Source organism: Pavona decussata, unplaced genomic scaffold (assembly GCF_977016875.1).
Source record: "Pavona decussata unplaced genomic scaffold, jaPavDecu1.1 SCAFFOLD_391, whole genome shotgun sequence".
In the NCBI taxonomy this organism is placed as follows: domain Eukaryota; kingdom Metazoa; phylum Cnidaria; class Anthozoa; order Scleractinia; family Agariciidae; genus Pavona; species Pavona decussata.
In genome coordinates, this window is record NW_028145763.1 from 936,053 (window position 1) to 957,717 (window position 21,665).

Consider the following 21,665-nt stretch of genomic DNA (forward strand, 5'->3'; position numbering starts at 1 on the left):
ACACTACCCGTCAACAGAGGTCATAACCGAAAATCGCCATGTAAGTTGACGATTAATTTGGCAATCCAATTTGTGTGGTAACTGTACACTCAGGATATACACTTAATTTTGACCTTGAAAACGCGCCATAGAGAACCATGCGCAATTGGCTCTGATGCCAAAATCTTCTTTCTTCATTAAAAACATGATTCGTTACGTCCCACGGCTGAGCAATCTGCTTTGCAAGAACTCTGCCTAACTTGATTCGAGCCGCATGAGCCATCAATCATTCTGAGGCGCGAGATACGCGCGTGTCGAGGGTGCGTGGTCAGTGTGAAGGGTGGCACGCGTACCAATGAATGTCGAGTTCTTTTCTTGCTTGACATGGTAAGTTGAACCACAATGGCCTGTTTTGGTACTAATATTACAGGAAACCCGGCCATACGTCTGCGGTTAAAAGGTTCATTTGAGCACATTAAACATGTGTTGGCATGTTTCGATCTCCGCACCGTAAAAGGAAGAAGAGGGTGTGCAAGCTGAGTCGCGGTTAAATGTCACGCAAGAGTGCCTCCACTATAAAAACATTTCAATTTCCGGTCACGCGTGTATGCGTCACGATAGAATCCCCCGCCCTCAGTTTTAATCGGGCGGATGATCACAAGAGTAAGTAATAAGATCATGCTGTGTAAGAAGCAGCTGTTTGCAGTTTCATGATCACATTTTCTTTCTCCGGGCGAGAAACAGAATGTATTAAAAAGCTGTTTAAAAGGCCAAAAAATAAAAAAAATAAAAAGATGATTTAAACAAGCTAAATGCATTCGACTTGATTTAAGTCATCTTCAGGGTTATATCGTTTAAGCTCTTTACTAACAATTATCAAAATATTCGTAGGAGAAATGACGAACGTTTTTGAATTCATGAAGTTATCAGGTCAGGGATAAATCTCTAATCTCTGAAAGCAAATATTTTGTAAATTTTGTAAATTAACTAGTTATTACGTTTCTTCCTACGAAACGTCTTCCTTGAATTGAAATCACTGCTGCCATATTTCGTATACAATGAATTAAAATAAACAGATCCTTGTTGTGTTCTTAACCTTACAAGGGCACGTAATTTTTGCAGACTTTTAGGGCAGTAGTTGGGCTGAAGCGGAAACTTAATAGAGGGCACAATTCCCGCCCCTTTCAGTTAATAATCTCGCTCTTACAACAGAGGGGACAAAGACGCCGAGACTCGAACAGTCAACACACATGAAAAGAAACAGAGTACAATTTACCGTGAAAAAAGAAATCTCTTTTCCGATAAAAGCACCATGATCAGGTAAGCTGTCAGAGCTATGATATGTAGCGGTGCTAAATGATCGTAATGAATACCTTTGTATATACAACATCATATAATGTTTTTAAATGGTTAAAATGAAAAACAAAAATTTCGTAGTCCGTTTGGAATGATACTAGGCATACACGTAGTGTATGGTATAGATCTCAGTTAAGCTGGACCCAATTTTGGCGTCGCACTTCGCTCACGTCTAACGTGATCTCAGCGCCAGAAAACTGGCAAACTGCCGCAGGGAGTCAGCACAATATAGACCAGCAATCAAAAAGTGATACACTTGACTAAACGCGATGATGATGACACAAAAATACGACAGAGTAGAGATTCGATTGTTATCTGTAACACGACTGCGCTGCTACTATTCGCTGCGGCTTAAACACGATCTATAAATTAGTCCCCAGTTTCGCAGACGACATTTGGGATGAGATCAAACTAAACGTGGTCGAGTTCGGCTTGTAATCAATCGGTGTTCGCTTGGGGGCTATTAAGCTTTCCTTTTGGCAACTCGTGTTTCACCTTTGTAAAACTAAAATAATCATGATTGACGAGAGATTTATAGTTTAGATGTTGCTCTGCAGTTTGGCAAGAGTGCCTCCACAAGAGTGCCTCCGCGGCCGCTCCACTACTGAATTTCCGATCACGCGTGATATGCGTCACGATAGAATCCCCCGCCCTCTTAGGGCGGATGTTCACGAGAGTAAGTCCATGTATTAAAAGATCATGCTGTGTAAGAAGAAGCTGCTTGCAGTCTCATTATCACATTTCCTTTCTCCGAGCGAGAAACAGAATGCATTAAAAAGCTTTTGAAAAGGCCAAAAAATAAAAAAAAAAAAAATAAAAATAAATGATTTAAACAAGCTAAATGCATTCGACTTGATTTAAGTCATCTTCAGGGTTAAAATTATCAAAATATTCGTAGGAGAAATGACGAACGTTTTTGAGTTCATGAAGTTATCAGGTCAGAGTTAAATCTCTAATTTTTTAAAACCTAATTAAAAAAGTAAATATTTTGTAAATTTTGTAAATTAACTAGTTATTACGTTTCCTCCTACGAAACGTCTTTCTTGAATTGAAATCACTGCTGCCATATTTCGTATGCAATGACCTAAAATAAACAGATCCTTGTTGTGTTCTTAACCTTACAAGGGCACGTAATTTTTGCGGACTTTTAGAGCAGTACTTCAGCTGAAGCGGAAGCTTATTAGACGGCACAATTTCCGCCCCTTTCAGTTAATAATCTCGCTCGTACAACAGAGCTGAAATTAAAAAGACGCCGAGACTCGTAACAGTCAACATACATGAAACGAAACAGAGTACAATTTACTGTGAAGAAAGAAGTCTCTTTTCCGACAAAAGCACCATGTCAGTCAGGTAAGCGATGTAACACCATAGATATGTAACGGTGCTTAACGATCGTAATGAATACCTTTGTATATACAATATCATATAGTGTTTTTAAATGGTTAAAATGAAAAACAAAAATTAGTCCGTTTGGAATGATACAAGGCATACACGTAGTGTATGGTATAGATCTCGGTTAAGCTGGACCCAATTCTGGCGTCGCACTTCGCTCACGTCTAACGTGATCTCAGCGCCAGAAAACTGGCAAACTGCCGCAGGGAATCAGCACAATATAGACCAGCAATCAAAAAGTGATACACTTGACTAAACGCGGATGATGATGACACAAAAATACGACAGATTCGATTGTTATCTGTAACACGACTGCGCTGCTATTAATATAAGCTATCAGTGCTACTATTCGCTGCGGCTTAAACGCGATCTATAAAATAGTCTTCAGTTTCAGATCAAACTGAACGTGGTGGTGAGTTCGGCTTGTAATCAATCGGTGTTCGCTTTTATTAATTAGGGGCTATTAAGCTTTCTTTTTGGCAACTCACGTTTCACCTTTGTAAAACCTAGAAGATTTAAAATTAGTCATGATTGACGAGAGATTTATAGTTTAGATGTTGTTCGGCAGTTCTGCATTTTTGTGGGGTCCGACAAGTTAAAGAATTTTAACAAAAGGGATCTCAGGATTGTTGTCAATGAGAAATCTCTGCACTACCAGGAGCTACTAAAATAATAAGGTCAATTCTAGTGATTTGTAAAGTATCAGGAGCCAAGGCTTGATGATTACCTTTTCCAAGGCAATACATTTTCACACGATACCGAAATGTCTGTGTTTTGTTCCAAATGAGAAATCCTACATGTAATTAACGCAGATCAAACAAACTTAGTTTGTTGTTACATACGTAAACACAACAACTCATGGATTGCATTCCCTTAGATACTCATCAGCAGCGATGTGAGGACTTGTCTATCACCCTGTTCTTCAATGATTTTAAATCAAAAGTTCACCAAATTTCTTTTCAGCGAAAATGTCGCTGTAAGATGTGTAATGAGCGGTTAATTTCTTCTTTTTTTAAATTTTTGTAGCTTGTTTTATCATAGTTTATTTTTTTTTTTGCTTTTCTTGGAGATATTAGCTTCTACGACTACTCTGTAAATCCGAGGTTTAAATAAAGGTGATGTATGTATGTATTCGCAATTTTTGAATAGTCAATTCAGTCCAGTTTACAAATCGAGGAGCGCTTTTCATGACGCAGATTAATACGGCATCGAAATGAAAAAGAGCTGATTGATCAGCTTTTTTTGTTAACAGTCTACCATATACTTATCTGTCTATGTTTATGAAGTAACTGATAACGTTTCTCCGTTGGCAGCTGGCGGAAGACTACAGACCGTACGTGCTAGTCTGAAAGCAAGTCCCCTTGCCACAGGACCACAAACAGCTTTCCTTTGCCGCTATTAATCGTTGGGTCAAGTAGAACAAAATCTCTCTTCAACATTCGGAGTCACTGGTTAAGATTTTTAATAAACTGGTCGATCAAATGATTGTGCAAGAGAGTCGAAGTATCATAAGTCAGCCGCCGAAAATCACTCGATTTCTTCGTCTACTACGATCTTTTCCGACACGGCGACCAGAGAAATGCAAAAGAAAGGAAGGGAAACAGAATGTAGTAAAACCTTTTTAAAAGGAAAAACGTGAAAAATGATTTAAAGGAGCTAAATCCATTCGACTTAGTTAAACTCGTCTTCAGGGAATGAATCTTTTAAGCTCTTTAAAACAATTATCAATTTAAAGAAAAGTTTTAGAATTCATGAAGTCATCAGTTTTGGAATAAATCTCAATTTTTTTCAAACCTAGCTAAAATAAATATTTTGGAGTGATAATTATTATTAGTATTTTTTTAATTTTGAAAATTAATTTGATACTTTTCCTCTTAAGAAAGTTTAGCCATTCTTGAAATGAGATCACTGCTGCCATATTTCCTGTATTTCTTACGCAATGAACTAACTGACAAACAGCTCCTTGTTGTGTTTCTAACCTTACAAGGGCACGTAATTTTGCTAGCTTAGACCCTTGTTATGTTCCTAACCATACAAGGGCACGTAATGTAGTGAGCTTAGATCCTTGACAAGGGCACGTAACTTCACGGGCTTTAATAAACAGACCCTTGTTATGTTCCTAACCTTACAAGGGCACGTAATTTTTGCGGACTTTTTGAGCTAGTGCAACTGAAGCGGAAGTTTATTAGAGGGCACAATTTCCGCCCCTTTCAGTTAATGAATTCGCTTGTCTGAACAAAGTTCAACTCGTAAGGAATGGGTAATGGGGAATGAGGAATTGAAATGGGAAATTGAAAAATATGAAATTAATTCTTTTAGATTAATTGTTCATAATGCGGAAAAAAATATTTTTAGAGGTGATTATCGATGTCAACGCTTTTTTTAAAACGTTCCTGCAACGGCGACCGATATCGTTTGCAATGTTTTGCCGAGACTGAACTAAAAGGTATGTTTGCTTTCCCGATAGCTTTTATCCAAACACAAAAAATGCTAATCTTTGTTTTCAATTTTACTTTGACAGTAAGTTTTCATTGCTCGCCTGGCTATTTTTTCAAGTATCAAGCCAGTATGCTATCGCCAGCAACACGGAAAACAGGATCCGTGTGGAGAACTTTCTCTCAGATGTTAACCTCAGTGAACCTAAACTGTTTAACATCAGGAACAACTTGAATGTAAGTTACTCTAAATCTCAAAATACCTTTTACTGATATTAGTATTAATGTTTAGTTAGTTTAACATTCAGTCAGTCGGTCAGTCAGTCAGTCAGTCAGTCGGTCAGTCATTCAATCACAGCCATGCATTCTGTCAGTTAGTGTCAGTCTGTTCAGAATTCCCACTTTTATTGGAACACCAATACCTCCATATTTAAGTGCATTATATGCAGGATCACGGGACGCAATAAAGCTTCATTAAGCTACACCAATACACACTACACCTATAGTAGACGTATGTGAATTTGATTTGATTTGAATTTAAGTTACACTAGCCTGGTGTTCACTTAGTTTCACTAAGTTGAGTGGCCGACCGACCGACCGACCGACCGACCGACCGACCGACCGACCGACCGACTGACTGACTGACTGACTGACTGACTGACTGATCGACTGCCTGACTGACTGACTGACTGACTGACTGACTGAAAACAACAACAACAACAATTTATTTATAAATTAAATTCAGATTACATAAGGGGCTTAGCCACAAAGCTAGTCGAGGCGGGACAAGACGAGCACGAGATTATAATGGAAAAAAAATTACAGTAAATTACAAACATGATGGAAAACAGAAAAAAAATTAACTTTACATGATAACGCAGATTTAGATAAGGCTATGCATCAAAATTAAAGTAAATTATATGTAATTTTTTATTATCATTAATATTACAATAAAAAAGAGATGAAAAGGGAAAAGGAGAATCAGATTATACTGGCAAGGAGAATGACTGAATGACTGAATGACTGACTGACAAACTGACTAAATGACTGACTGATTGACTGGTAAACTGACTGACTGACTCAGTTTGTTAGCTAGCCGCAGTTTCTGTGTGTTTTGACACAAAAGCAAAATAGTTAAAGTTATCTATTGTTATAAACTTTTCAGGGTGATGTAATATTCCACGAAAATGAGACTGCTTCACTGCTGGTTCACGTATCTGCGAACGACAATGAGATGGACCGAGTAAAAGTTGAATACAACCTTGTTGATGGAGGAACTATTGTGGACATACAGGTGGTAAGTCGTACAACAAACCACTTCAATAATCAAAGCAAGTATCATCCTAAGAAGGCAGTACGTCGAGGATCTAGACTTCAATTCTTATGAGGTGGAGTTACGGAGTAAATACCTCTTACTAACCGAGTTCGAGGTCCGTACTGTACGTTACGGGATCCGTAACTTACTGTACGGACCGAGAAAACGAGGTTAGTAAGATATTTATTATATCTCTCTGGCCTCATCCTCTCTTGTCTGAGGTTTAAAGGGCGCGAGGGAAAGGAAACAAGTCGAAGTTTAGTGGGCCGTGCAGTGAAATACGGCCCGCAGAATTGACCAATCACACCGCTCGTACTAAATGAGAGATATAATAAAACACAGTAGAGGTATAGGATTTAATTAAAAATAACTGGGGATGGAAAAATTTCGTCCCCTCTGGCCTTGCCTTCTGACTAGGAAGCTGGAGAGGGCAGTATTAATATTCCAAGTCTGACAGGCTTCCCAACAAACAGTCTACCTCTGAACCAGCCCTACACAGCTCATTCTACTAGGGCATATCTTTTAGGTGAAATAAAGAACCTAATATCGTTGGCGGTGGCGGTGGTTGTGTTTAATTGACTCTCCTCATGTACTCAGAGTAATAGGCTAAAAGTCTCCTTTCATTTTTGATACTCCTATCTGGTCCCGAAACGCAATGAAATAGTTCGCTTTCCACTTGTTGTCATTTAAATGTCAAAAATGCTTTTAAAACCAAGTCAAATGAATCAGTCTGACCGACTACAACAGATGCAAACATAACTTGTAGCTAACAGTCGAGAGTTCAAAGTAAATAGAGGTCTAAATAAGTGGCATGTATTATCTACGTGTAGGCACCAATTCAAGTGAGGAACTGAAAAGCTTCGACAAAGCGTTCAGTTATACTAATGATTTGTTAAGAAAGTGTTACGAAGTTTACTGCTTTTCTTTTCTATTGTTTTTATTTGGAGAGAACTCTCTTCTTTTCTCTTCTCATGATTCCCTTCTCTTCTTTTCTTTTATTTCAAGTTAACCAAATATAGAGCTTAACCTAAACGAGCCTAAAGCAAGAGAACTTTCGACACTCCATCGAACGCTAACGCACTGCAAACAGTACAATCACTACCCGATGATAGTTGAACAAATGATTTAAGATCAAGCGATATGTAACATCAGACAAGTTATTGCTATATTAACTAAGGTATTTTCTCTTTTATTTAAATAGTTCATTGTTCCCGAAACAACACTTAATTGGCCGCTGATTGGAACACTGTCAGGCGCAGGTTCATTTTTGGTAGTCATCGCCGTTATTATAATCATTGTGATAAGACGACGAAAGAAAAAGCGTGAACTCGAGTTAGCGGCAAAGAGAGACAATCTAGAGATGAAAGAGCTTGGAAAAGTTATAGCCGGTAAGTTGTTTACTGATTATCGGTTACTAGATAAACTCATTCCCTATGAGTAAGTGCTAATTGGGGACACTTTCCAAATTAAATTGGAGTTTTGAAGTTTTGGTTCTTAAGAAGAGGGGACTGAAAACCAGAGTACCAGGTGGAAAACCTCTCGGATCAAAGACAAGAACCAACAACAAACTCAACCCGTATATGACATCCGACAATGGGAATCGAACCCCAGCTACATTGGTGGGAGACGAGTACTCTCACCACTGCGTCATCCCTGCTCCCCAAGCCGAGTTGGTTGGCAATAGATGGAATTAGGCAGGGTATGAAATATTTGTTTTGGTTTAACATTTTTTAGCCTGCAAGTCACTTCTGTTCACTTGGACGTTAACTTTGTAGTTTTATTCTTTTTAAAGAAAAAGTTGCAATATTTGATCAGCCAGATGGGATGAAGAAAACGATCCTGGATGAAAATGTCGCAAAGAAATGCAGTCCTCCAACTCAACCAACTCCTTTAATCCAGAGTAAGTTGGAGTTTAATCTTTTTAATAGGTGAAGAACTAACCTGCCTGTGAGGCTGGCAGTCACGAGATCCGGAGAGTTCACATCTTTAATTTCCCGCCTTGTCCGGCGAGAATTCCCTAAGTCGTAGTCGAAGAAAGGTTTTAGCATACTTTATACTCAAGCTCAGCAGAGAGTGGTCTTTAAAATGCCGGGAACACATTTTAATTTGACCAAATCCATGTGTATTAGCCATCTTGACGCATGGAACGTTCCTCATAATGTTATTAAATATCGTTCCGGATGAGTATCGAGCCCATGATCTCAGTTCCCGCGCAGACCGTTCCGATGATCTCCCGAGATACAAGGAGACTTGTAGGGAGATAGGTTGGCAAGATGTCTCTTGGTTGTGTATACAAAATAACGTGGCAGTTTTTGATTTGGTAAGAATATGGGACAAACAAAAAAATTAGCAATGTCTGAGCTCCTTGTCTTTCTTTTTCTTTACTTTTTTTGCCACTAAAGAAAAAATGTCCAATTTTGAGGCACCACATCTGAAGGATGAAACCGACCGCGAACAGAAGAAGGCTGACAGGAATGAAGAAATGAAGCCTTTGAAACATTTTCAAGCTAGAGGTAACTGTTGTTGTAGAAATGGATTAAGCCTCGCTAATGCAAACGCAAACTCAAGAGTAACTCATACTCCGATCTGATCTTGGATTTTAAGCTGTTCCAAGTATGTATACACTCGATTCCAAAAACGTTGACACCTAAAAGGCATACAAACCGTGAACGATGAGACCCAATCATGGCTTTATGGGTACAAGTGTACTAAAATTTATTTGCATAATTTTCTATTCTCGTGCGACGGTTGATGACCAAAATTAGTTGCACGTGGTGAATGATGGAAACTGTCCAAGCTTCCCTTAAAGTGTCCAAGTTTCCAACAAGAGCCAATTTGAGTGATAAACAATTCGCGATTTGCCTAAGGAAGTTCAAATCAGTCGATGAACTTAGGCAATATTTGGTAGAAAATTATTCGAAAGAATTAAGTCAGCACTGTATTTTTTATTGCAAAGATTGAGAATGGTAAATTATTGATTATGGAAATGAGGTTATTCAGTTTAAACACTACCCACAAATCCGTTGGGTCTCATCGTTCACGGTTTAATTTATGCTTTTTAGGTGTCAACGTTTTTGCAATCGAGCGTATACATGCGGTTTGCGCCACAAGTGTAAACTCAGGCTTTAGACATTCGGGGTGGAATTAATGTGGGACACTTTTGAGGTGACGAGGAATGAGGGGGAAACAGGATGGGCTCCCTCAGTTTGTTGCCGGGTTTTTGAAACAATTTCGTTCCCGAGCTATGGCCGGAATAAGGCAAAACGTGACCGCGAAAAGTCGCACTCAAAAAACCCATTATAGTTCCTAATGGTACAGCTAAAAGAGTATGGGTCTTTTGAGGGTCGATCAAAATCAGGATAATGCCCAGGCACAAAAATTTTAAGGAGAATTTAATATTCCCATGCATCATATCTCTTAATCGGGGTTAACGTTGTTCCTAAAACTAAGTTCATCGCCTCTTATCCTTGTAACCATTTCAGTTGGCTGTTATATACGGCCCTATCACTAGAAGCATTGCTGTGATCGAGTTATCCCCAGAAACCAAACCCCATTGAAACAATTGCTTACTTGGATATAGAAAAGAACGCCTTTCAGTAGCTATAGCATCTCTGCAAAATGTAAGGATGAATACACAATCATAGTACGACTAGAACATGTATGACGTGTTTTTCCAGTTTTTGTACGTCACAATGCAAAGTGCATGCAACTATGACCTACATATATGTAGCAGTCGTTTTATTTTTAAGCAAACGCGACTGAGAAGCGAACGAAAGAAGGAGAAAAATAATTAAAGAGAAGAAAGGTCCTCGCATACCTTAACAAATGCAGCCCCTCCCCCCACTCCCGCACTCTCTGAAAGGGAATGACTACAACTTGCATCATGGCCAAACCACGTACGGAGTTCAAATTTTGAAATTGTTTTCTTTTTTAACTTGGCAGAGAAAAGTGGTGGCTCTCAAGTCTCTCAACGCTCCAAAAGTCCTCGTCTTCTCACTGCGCGCGCATCCTTCCTGGTACTCGCTCTGGTTGCTGTTGCCTTGGCAACAAGCCCAGCTCCTACTGCTAAAATCATCATCAACGTGCCCGCGAATATTGTCAAGAACGGTTCAAAGATTTTCTTTAATAAAGATTTTCATGGGAGGTTGTTACTATCCGAAAGATTGAAAGGGAGAATCCAAGAATTTCAGCAGTTCGGTAAGTTAGGTTTTCAACTTTAGAACACGATTCATCTAGCTGTGTCATGGTTACAAGTCTTGAATATATTCGTTCGTTCGTCTTGTTGCTTTTCTGTCCTCTTGTTTCCTATTTTTATGCGCATTTTCCTTGAATATGATTCATGGGCTCCTAAAGGTAACCCCGTTAAATCTAGACAATACGGCAGCGTTTCTCAGGAAAGGTCACGACTTCATAAAATAGGAAATGATGAGGATTGCAACAATGACCTCAAGAGCAGGTTGAAGAATCGACGGGGAGAACACTTCACAAAATAATCCCTAAATAACAAAGTGAAAAACAATCAACAGATTAATTACTTGGAGCCCGTTTCTCACAAGTCCCGGTCATTAACTTACCGGGCCCGATAAGTGATTTTGGTGATAAATGTTTCTTAGCAGAAGTCAATTTTTGTTAGCTTTGAATACTATTAATTTTACAATCTTGTAATTGCATGAAAACATTGGCTAAGTACCATGTCTGTAATCACTGTGTAATCGGCGAAAAAACATTTAAAAATATACTTAACGGGCCCCTTAGCACCAAAAAAGCCTTCTATTCTGGCTAGTAACAGATTCATAAAAACGCTTCACCGGAAACGCTCAGCTACTCGGCATAAACATTTATTTATTGAGTGATTTCTTTTGATTTTGTTTAGCTGTTTCGCAAGCTTCAAACAGAGTTTCTTCCCTCGATCCTTGTTTTGCTTCATGCAAGTTAGCTTGTGACGTTCAAGTTCAACAGTGTATCTGTCTTCGAGGATATCAAATGAAAGGAGGGACCTGCCACGGTATGTGGTATAAACTTAGACTAGTTTTAGTTATATAACTAATGACAGTTAGATTGAGCACTTATTTTCTATGAGAGGAGAGTCACTGAGCTTTAGCGTGAAACTAACACCCTATTGTAACTGAATATGAGGTTGGTACTCTTTTCAACAATTATCAGGCTAATCAATAATAATAATCTTTATTGAGGAAATCAATTTCACTAATAAGTGATTTACAAAAGAGTCCTCGAAAATTTAAAAAAGAACAAAAAAAATAAAGACAAATATATGAATACATAAAAATTAGACTAAAGACTATTTACATCAGTACTTAACACTCTTTTAAAACTAGCTAATGATGGGCTTTGTTTGATTGAAAGGTCTAATTTATTCCAATCGTTTGAGGCAAAATTTGTCGAGGTCCAATGCCCCCAGTTCCTACTAGATGCACTCTTACGGATATTATTTTTACATCTAGTATTAAATAAAATTAAAGAAAACTATATTGAAAAAGATTAGCAGAGGTCTTTTCAACAGCCAGGAATTAAATGCTCAACACATGAAAAAAAGTATGTGTTTTGATCTTTTGTTCTTTTATTTTTCAGTTCGGTCAATTTTTATATTTTTCGTACCTCACTATCCTTTCTTTTACCTTTCTCTGGTAGCGTTTTTGGATGGTTTTCACCACAAAAGGTGGAAGAAAAGAATTAGTGAGAAATCATAAGTGAGTAAGAATAGGCAGAAAAGAAAGGAAGACAAGGCTAGGAGCGCCGAACCAAGCTCTCAGGCTCGATCTTCCATCTTGCAAGTGCATGCATTCACCTAGTTCAGCCGAATACTGTTCGGATAAATTAGTATCACCGTCAGTTCTTCTCACTTGTTTGTCTAATTTCTAATTTGGTCGTCTTTCAGATGTGGATGAATGCACCAGCAACAAACATAACTGTCACGCGCAATCCACGTGCAGTAATACCATTGGTGGTTTTACATGCACGTGCAATGATGGCTATTGGGGAGATGGAGCCACGTGTCACGGTACGTTTGAGGTTCCAAAACCATTTCACGTGCATTTTGCATCATGTCGATACACGAAGCCCATAATTATACCTTTCCATTTTTCATTTAGCCTGCAGTACTCAACCATGTCCGGAAGGATTCTACCAATCGGAATCGTGCAAACGGACACGTGACCGTATTTGTACAGGTAAACTTACTGTTTGATAGAAATAAAATTGTCCAGTCACAGGGAGCTCATTCTTGGCATCTCGTTTTCTCCTTGATATATTGCATTCTCTACATTGTAATAAAAAAGATCACTTCAATCGTATTGTATATGTAGTCGTGCACGTGATTGTGTCGGTCAGTTCTCTCTGATAGACACCGAAACGTTTTCACTGATTAAATCAAAGTCTTATTTGTAACACGTGGTTGATTCTGTCCACAGTTTGCAGTCAAAAATGTGACGGATTGACTTACCAAGCGTATGGCTGTGGATTAACGTTTGATCGAAAGTGTGTCGGTATGAAAGCTTTCACTTTTCATTCAATTATTAGTTCAATTAACCTCAATTTTAATTCACGTTATTCAACAATGGGAAGGCATTCGTATGCTTTATTGTCTCACCATGGTTTAAAACCCAGTTCACAATTCTAGCTGCTTACACCAGTAGTTTGTCTTCGTCTCCGTAACAACGCATTGAGTTTTGCACTTGACATAAAGCATAATTTTAAAGATATGTGTTAGTAGCCCTGAAAATGGGGTTATTTCAGTGCTCTTCTGCCTATGACTAAATATCTTCGATTTTAGGGGCTGACATGTAGCTTATTTAAAAAGGGCTAAAATTGTATCCAAAGGCATGTCTGTAACGATTTTTCTTAGGAATGCTAACTTGGCACTTTGGGGCCATGAACTTTGTGATTGGTAACGTGGTTTTAATACTATCGTGACGCTAAAATACGCCCTGAACTAATCTTTTTGTTGTAAATATAACTTTTTATCGCAGATATTTCAAAACCCTTGATTATCAGCAAGATTGCCAATGAAAGTGAACCTCTTCGGGGTAGGTATCCAACCTGAAATAAAATTAGCAACGGCTTTTTTATGGTCGACATTGTTAGTCTTATATTTTACTAAGATATAAAGTTTTTCGTAGAGGGCCTTAACCGAATAGGTTTGTAGGATACGGGATAATTAGGCTTCTAGTCGAGACGAGGGAATCGAGTTAATAAGAATTTGAGGGATCGTGAAAATAAAATGGGCGATGGTGGAATGCACAAGGAAGGATTGTGACCTTTATTGGAAAACGGGATGAAAAAACACATAGCCAAAAGTACATAAAACACCAAGTTACTTTTGATCATACAGAGTTGAAATTTGGAGTATTCTGAGTTGTTTGACAAGATGAAGGAAAATGATTAACACTCGAAACGTGTTTTGGACTATAATTATAAGTTTTTATAACGCATTGTTTTATGAGGCCCCTTTTTTATTTATTTATTTATTTTTTTTACTTTTTCAGTTCGATTAGGTTCCACGCTCACTGTCCTTCATCCAGCACCAAAGCTGGTTCTTTTCGAGGATCGGTTACAATTGGACAGCACAAGCACTACATTTTTGCTGCAAAGGAATTCGCCAAACCAAACTCATTTACGTCGAAACTCAAGCTTTTACGTAGACGTAGAAATTGAACAAGTGAACTTTGTTCCAAAGTACAATGATTACGATGCTTGGAGATCAAATGAGAATTTTGAGTTTTCTAGCGTTCGTGGTTTTGTAGAGGTGTTCATGAAACGTTGCCGCTACCCAGCACCAAACCACTACACTATAAAACACGACCTCCAACGAAATCGCCAGACAAAAGTGCATAAGGCAACGTGTTTTGAACACTCTAGAGGCCTTTGCCCAAACGACGTAGCGCTAGGAGAAATTTACCACTACCGATCATTAAATGAAGCATGCGACACCGCCGACAATTCTATCATATGTCAAAAACCCAACCAGAGAGACTGCAATCTCCAGGAAGGCTTGGACAAACTCTATTGCACAAATTACACGAATATTTTAACCGATGTATTTGGCATAAAAGAATCTGACTTCTTGGACGATCCTTTGCAGTCATTTCCAACGCAGATGTGTGCAGAGGCGTATCGGACCTGCAGGATTTGCAGAGATGGATGTTCAAACTGCGACAAATCAAACAACCAGAGAGAAAGCTCTTGTTCCTGCTGCCACAAAAGTTGTCTTTATCATTGTCTGCATTATTACAGTTTGCCAGATTGCACACCGATACCAAACAGATGCTCCAAAGGGGACACCAGCCAGTTTACGTTGGAAATGAACAAACCAAGCAATTTGAACTTACAGTTCAACTGTTTTCTAGAGCATGAGGTTCCGAAGGCACTGTATACCCTGAAATATAGAGTACGGCATGACAGTGGGCACTTCAACTCCTCTTGGATACGTAAAACCTTGAAAATACCACGGGGAGATGATAACCTACGTTCGAAGATGCAACAAGGAACAAACCGCTTAGATTCTTTGGAAGTGTCACACTCAACAAATTTTGATATTTCCCCCCTACTGTATTTACGAGGCCAAAGGACATCCGAAAAAGGACCTTACATATACAGCGTAACAAGTCTAGACGGCAAGGATGTAACAGTAAGTAACGCCAGCAGGGAAAACACAGTAAACTTTCAAACTACGACTCCTTTTTCGGTTAATACTAAAACTTGGAGTAGCGGTGAAAACTGCCAGAAACTTTCAGAATGGCCAAAAACACTTCGGAGACCGTTCCTTGATTTGAAACCTGTAAAAGTGGATCATCTTGGCGTTCAAGCAGGAGGCGAGTTTTCTTATCAAATACACGATCCTCAACGACCACCTACGATGAATGTAAGCATTGCCGAGGATGAATCGGTTTTGAAGTACGTCTTCACCAATGGAAGCATCCGTAATGATGAGACATTTCAAAGTAGTTTATCGCGAGGAAATACTACCTGGGATGCGAAGGTATCTGGTGTTTTGACAAGGTGTCCTGGTTTCTTCACGCTCCAAGTCATCGACGAAGTTGACGACGTTAAAGTCCTCGAAAAAGATGTGGTGATACTTTGTCCCGAGACCAGCTTCACACTGGACATTCATGTTCCCAGAAATAACTTACAAGACAAAGAGAGGTTATTTAGTATATTTTTTTACGATGCCAGACAAAAGCTAAAGCTCCAGTTGGCTCTTGTTGACAAAAATGCAAGAAAAGGCAACGAACCTAAGACGAAAGCCAGCGACCAAAAAGCGAACCCCTGGATCACAATGATGCCTCTCTTTGTGGTGACTGGCTGTGTGTTCTTGTGCTTGTTTGCTCTCATGATCTATGCACAGGTCACTCACAAACCTGAAGATAATGTAATGAACGGTGCTTCTGGATGGGTATTTGTCGAAATGAAGGATCCCGGGACAGAGAAAACTGGACACAACAGACTAAGGGTAGAACAGAAGGCTCAGAATAGGCTCAAGAAAAGGCATCTCATTCTTGTTGTATTCTTCCTCGCGGTTAGAGTAGTCTATAGCCTTGTGTTTACATTCTCAGTGGCGTTAGTCATTCTGAACCTTCTTCACGGGCCTAACCTAAAAGTAAGTCTTGAATTTCAAGGGTTCGTCCAGAGTAAAATAGATGAAAGCAATGCCATGGCTCTACGGATGGACCAGCATCGTGAAGGAGAAGTCAAACGCATACTAGACTTCAGTGAGGATGTCCAGAGGTCTTGCGATTTCTATCTGAGACTACAGTTTCAGTGGCTGAAGTACAACATGACTTGTTTGATCCAAGAAAACCAATTGAAAATGTTTAATAAGCTGAGTAAAAGAATCGTCAAAAAAGTAACCAGGAAAGTCGAAAACTTAAAGAAAGCCATTGGCGCCCGGATAACACAGTTTCAATTTCGTACTCGACGAAAGCTGCAAGAAACCAAGGAGAGTTTGAAAGATTATGGTACGAGAGTATATAACAATGATTGGTTTTCCTTACCAAGAGCTGCTTACAACGTGAAAAAAGCTACCACAAGAAAAAGAAGGGATGTAGTAATGAATGAAAGTTTCCCGGGAACCGCGCATCGCGTGCAAGAGAGTGAAATGGCAAGACAAATTAACTGGAATACACAGAAGACTTCCTCTGGCAGAGCAAAACGTAGTTTAGCCGATAGTTCCGTTATTGAATTTCTTGACTACCTTGGAGTCTTAGAACAAGACAAGCTCGTTGAAATCGAGAATAAGATCGAAGCGAAGCTCCAGTACGCCAAAGATGGTCTGGCGGACTTTTCTGAAGTCCTCAGGACTGGGAAGTCTCCCGAACATCCATTTAGTACCATACTTATGTGCCCTTTGAGATTCATGATAAAAACAGCAAAGGAACAGGTAAAAAGAGGTATACAAAAGATTGAAGAGGAGGGCAAAGAATGGGCAAGGAGTAAAGCTGCATGTTTTCCGGGAAATATAAGTGATTTCTTTGCAGCTAATGACTCTACATTAGACTTCATTGTCAATAAAACGGATTCGGAGGTTTTCGTTGAACGTGTTATGTATGAAGAAGTCAAAGGCTTGTACGATATTGGAAACATTTCAAAAGCGAACAAATTGTCCCTGATCGAGTCGGCCCGCGGAGAATCTTACTTCAACATTGAGAAGGGGGACATTATGGAAGAGCAGATCGATGAGCAGAAGAAAAGATTTCTAGAGAGGGAAAGAAATATTAAAAATACCACAAGCGTGTACGATGCTGATGTGTTCATTAAAACCAAAAAGGTGGTCTTGAGCGTATTTGTGGTCATGGACATTCTGCTTTTGATCTATAGAGTGTTGAAGACGTACCAAATTGCCTTTAACCTGATCCAAGGGTTTGAAGAAACTATTATACACGATGACGACGAATTCCAAGAGAAGCCACTTTCTACTAAGCAACAAGCCGCAAGACTTGTTCGACGTGTGGCAGACTTTTTGGTCGAGAAATTCTCAAAGTTTCTTTCATTTTGCAAAACCCTTCATAAGAAGATTATGCGTACTAATCTGCTTCCAATTTCCATTATTATCGCTGCTGCCGCTGCTGTCGTATACCTACTGATCGTCGTTGTGGTAAATGTTTTGAACGTTACAGCTATTGAAGAACTGGGCGGGTATGATATGATCGCCTCTCGCCTTGATACCGACTACAGTTTCACCAATCTTGCAATCGCCGATCAAGTCGACTTAATGAACAACCATGGCATGCGGTTGTATGCGGAATCGATGAACGAAACCGTATATGAATACAACAGAATGATCCTAGACTTCAACAGGGAACAACAAGAACGCATGGATCAGCTGAACCAACAGCTTTGTTCTCTGGAGAATGATACAGAGAATTGCTTGCAGGAAATGGAGTTATCAGCATCGCTCCTGAACTTTGAACCCCGGTCTTGCATCATACCAGCATTACACGGGACGCCGTACGAGGATTACGACAGAGAAGCGTACCGTCAGAGTATAAAACAGGAATCCAAACGATTTGTTGATGCCATCCGTGGTATCGTCTTGGAGACGATATACTTTATCGTGGGTGTCGTATTATTAATGATAACAATCTTCGGAATTTCATATGTGGCGTTTCTGTTTCTAAAGTCAAAAGGAATGGTACGGGTGAAACGGATACACGTGTACAAGGTATTACCTCCGAACATCTTGAAGCAGTTTAATTTGAAATCCTTGGAGTCTGATAACAAGCAGGATGCAAAGAAAACACCCGATGAAGGCAATGCCCCAACTAAGAAACTAAAGGTTTCTAAACCTTTGCTCACAGAATCCCAAGAGAATGTCAAAGCTCTTAAAAAATCATGGAACTTTGAAGTTTGAGATAAACACACCGGAGCCGAGAGAACTCAAATAAACATCGGTTCTTTTAATTCACGCGCAATACGATGCGTTTTTGGAAACTTATTCCGAATATTCCGCAAAGAAGGATTAAACTAATAACTTTCAAATAATCTGCGCCCAGTTGTTTAAAGCCCGATAAAGCTAATCTAGGGTTAACGTGAACTTTGATTCGAGTACGTATATTTACCAATCCATAAGGATTCGTCCAAAAGATTTTGTCCCTAAGTTTTACCTGAGAAATTTTCTTTACCATTAGCTTAAAATGAGCCTTTAAAATCATTTTTAATGATCGAGATGAAAACCTCGGTTAACGGTTAATCTTGGATTAGAGTTAATCGGCTCTCGAACAACCCGGCCCTGTAGCGTACTAATTTTACAATGCAACGGTTTGTCACGCTTTCAATTTGGTCAATTCTGACTCTTGTTTTAATTTCAAAGAAATTATTTTGACAAAGTTGTATTCTAGGAATCTCTTAGGCCTAGGGCAAACGTCGAATCTAAGTCGCGTCGAATTTATTAAAAATTGGTTCGACAAAGAGTAGACTTAAATTCTAGCGTGGTACTGAAACGTCGAAACTGCGTCGATCCTAATTCACAAGTTGCACTTCATAGGCACGTGTCCCTGTGCTAGTCGCGCGGCTAGTTACTACTAGGACTTGCTAGCGAAATGCCGAAATACAGTGCTCGTCGGGCCTTTCTTTGGCAATTCAATTAATTGCGAAAAATAGTAAGAGAAGACTCGCATTACATACAGCTCAGAGCATTTATTGCAAATAGGCAATTCGCATCTCAATCATTTTTATTTAGTGTTCATGAAACACGAAAACACATTTCCATCACGCTGTGCGATGTCAGCAATGACTTTCGATAGCTCGCCAATCCCGGTCGCAAAATTGTCTTTGTACAGCGCATGCTCGTCAGGGGGAAAAATAGCGTTTCGCAGATGGGGGAGTCGGTATTTTTGTAACGTTTGCGCAATCCATCACATTATTTTGTAATCGGCATGATTTATGAATTGAGTTCAGAGCGTGTTCAGAACGGCGTTTGCTGAAACGCCGAACCACTGTCGCATTATCCGACTTGGCAAGTCTAACTTATGCTGGAGTCGAACCAATTAATTTGAGTCGAACTTAATTGCGGCAAACGTCGCACTATTCAAGCGCCTATTTGAAAATTAATAGGTTTGACGAATTAACTTCGACTCGTTTGCCCCAGGCCTTAGATGGTTTAATATTTATATATAGCTATTTACTTAAAAGCAACCAGTTAACTGGAGTATGATAGTTTCGTTTGAATGACCTGGTCATATTGTTATGGACATATGTTTCGTGCAGTTCAACCTGTAAATAAAGTTGAATTTGAAGACAGAACATCTAAATGTCCTAAATACTTGCCACAGTTTATTTCACCCGTTCATGCAGTCACCTCGCTTTTCAACCTTTGAACCCGAAATAAATGTTTGGAATAACAAACGGAAGCTTTCTTCTGCAAGATAATGACAAACGAACAACCTGGAAAGAAATTAAAGCTTATTAGAATGGTTACTCTTGAGTACATAATCCAGGGAAAGTCAAAAGTAGAATAGTCTAGTCATTTCACAAGTTGCAAGATATGTTATTGTCCAACGTTTTTTGCGGCTTGCAACGCAACGCCTCCTTTCTCATTTGGTTGTAACCTGACGTTGCAGAAAAAAAAATGCTTCGTGTGACAGTGGCTTTGGAGTCCACGAACAGACCTCCGGAGTACTAAGGAAAGTTTTATACGGGGGGGGGGGGGGGGGGGGAGGCGATCCTTTCACACTCTTTCCATAGAAAATGTTACTCCTTTTAAATGCCAACATTTTGTTGGGTCTGTTGAAGACGCCATTTGAAGTGAAGGCCCTTTGTAATACCTATATTACAGTTTCTTTTATTTATTCTTTATTCTTTTATTCTTTATATTTTACCTTTTTTAAACTTAAGACCGCAAAATACGTACCTTGCTTATGTAACATGAAAAAGGTACACTTTTTGGGCGGAGTCTCCACGTAAAGTGTATTAGGCTGTTAACTAAAAAATGCATCCGATTATAAGCCCCCCTCTAGCTTTCCTTGTTTTTGAGTGATATTAAACACTTTCACAGAACTCTGTACTACCTCCCCCCTCCGGAACCCTTGAAAAACAATTGGGGTAAAACTAATGAAAGGTAAAATCCTTGTGCGAGATTGTGCGTCACGAGTGAAAAATAAACGATCTTTTATTACAGAGGAAACAAGAATCCACTAGTTTATATTCATAATACATGAATTTGTTTTTATTTCCTCCGATTCTTTATTTTTGATATTTGGCACTCCTGGACAAATGAAAGTTTCATTGAGCAAAAAAGAACTGGTAGCTATGATGAAATTATTTGAACGTGTTCTTGTTTCCCACGTTAATTTTTCATTTTTTATTTAACCAAATCCCTTTTATTCAGAAAATGAACTTATTTGTTATTCTCCTGTTAACTTAATGACAATTTATGTTCAAAATTATTTTGTGAAATAAAAATATATCCCCCTCATAGATCTAGGTACAAATTCAAAAATGCTGTTCCTCTTTGATAGTATCGCCCCGTTATTTGTAGATCAATTGCTGCTTATATGTACAAATGCATGGACTGTAGACAAAATATATTGTTTCAAACATTATGTTATGATATTATAATAATTTTAGATAGTTATTGCAATTTATAGATATGGAAATACCTTAACGTAGTCTTGCTGTTGCATCGGGAGCTAATATGGCGGCGAATTCATTGTTTGTAGTCACGCGCTATGACGTGGACGGATGTCTGAATTTGGGCCCATCCGAAATTACTACCACGTGCATTTGGTAGAATACTCGGCCCGCGTTGGTTGTTCTACTTTTTGAGATGCTACGCCGTGCTGACGAGAGCCAACCAGCTCGAAACAGCTGTCCACGGTTGCCGCATTCTGTTGATTCTCGGTGTGATCTCTATCATGACACTGTCGTGTTAAGTTCTCTACGCAGTCCGATCAGCCTTGCAGAAATTTGAATTTATTACAGCGCGTCTACTATTGTGCCCTGGTTCAAACTCCGGGAGTCAGCAACATGGCAAGACTAGCCATGGCTTTATTGCTGTTCTTAAAAGACATGAAAAAAAAAAAAAAACCCTCGGAACAAGGAACTGTTTCCACCTTTCTCCAAAAGAACCAGCGATATCTCCATATTCTAATGGCCACCGTACGGGAAAAGATGGTGGCTGTACATTTTCATTTTACCAAAATACCTTGCGAACTCAACACAGCCAGGAGGCACATAGA

At 39.2% G+C, this 21,665-nt stretch overlaps 1 protein-coding gene across 2 annotated transcripts; it reads left to right on the forward strand.

Annotated features, from left to right (window-relative positions):
• The first annotated feature begins 1,221 nt into the window (after nt 1-1,221).
• Nucleotides 1,222-19,905, forward strand: LOC146451258 (uncharacterized). Of its 2 annotated transcripts, none has more exons than XM_085099266.1 (13): nt 1,222-1,299; nt 5,249-5,399; nt 6,328-6,459; nt 7,679-7,865; nt 8,270-8,377; nt 8,880-8,990; nt 10,420-10,674; nt 11,351-11,482; nt 12,374-12,496; nt 12,588-12,665; nt 12,906-12,980; nt 13,464-13,520; nt 13,980-19,905. In XM_085099266.1, exons 1-13 carry the CDS (start codon nt 1,292-1,294, stop codon nt 18,338-18,340), a joined length of 5,778 nt encoding a protein of 1,925 aa, XP_084955392.1. In that variant the 5' UTR covers nt 1,222-1,291; the 3' UTR covers nt 18,341-19,905. The 2 variants fall into 2 exon arrangements, with proteins under 2 accessions (XP_084955392.1, XP_084955391.1); XM_085099265.1 differs by lacking the exon at nt 1,222-1,299 and adding an exon at nt 2,538-2,685.
• The last annotated feature ends 1,760 nt before the right edge of the window (nt 19,906-21,665 follow it).

Bases quoted from the DNA above. Each gene is read 5' to 3' on its own strand.
- LOC146451258 (XM_085099265.1), top strand. The intron at 11,483-12,373 runs GTATGTGGTATA...GTCGTCTTTCAG, and splicing joins GAAAGGAGGGACCTGCCACG to ATGTGGATGAATGCACCAGC. The intron at 12,497-12,587 runs GTACGTTTGAGG...TTTTTCATTTAG, and splicing joins AGATGGAGCCACGTGTCACG to CCTGCAGTACTCAACCATGT.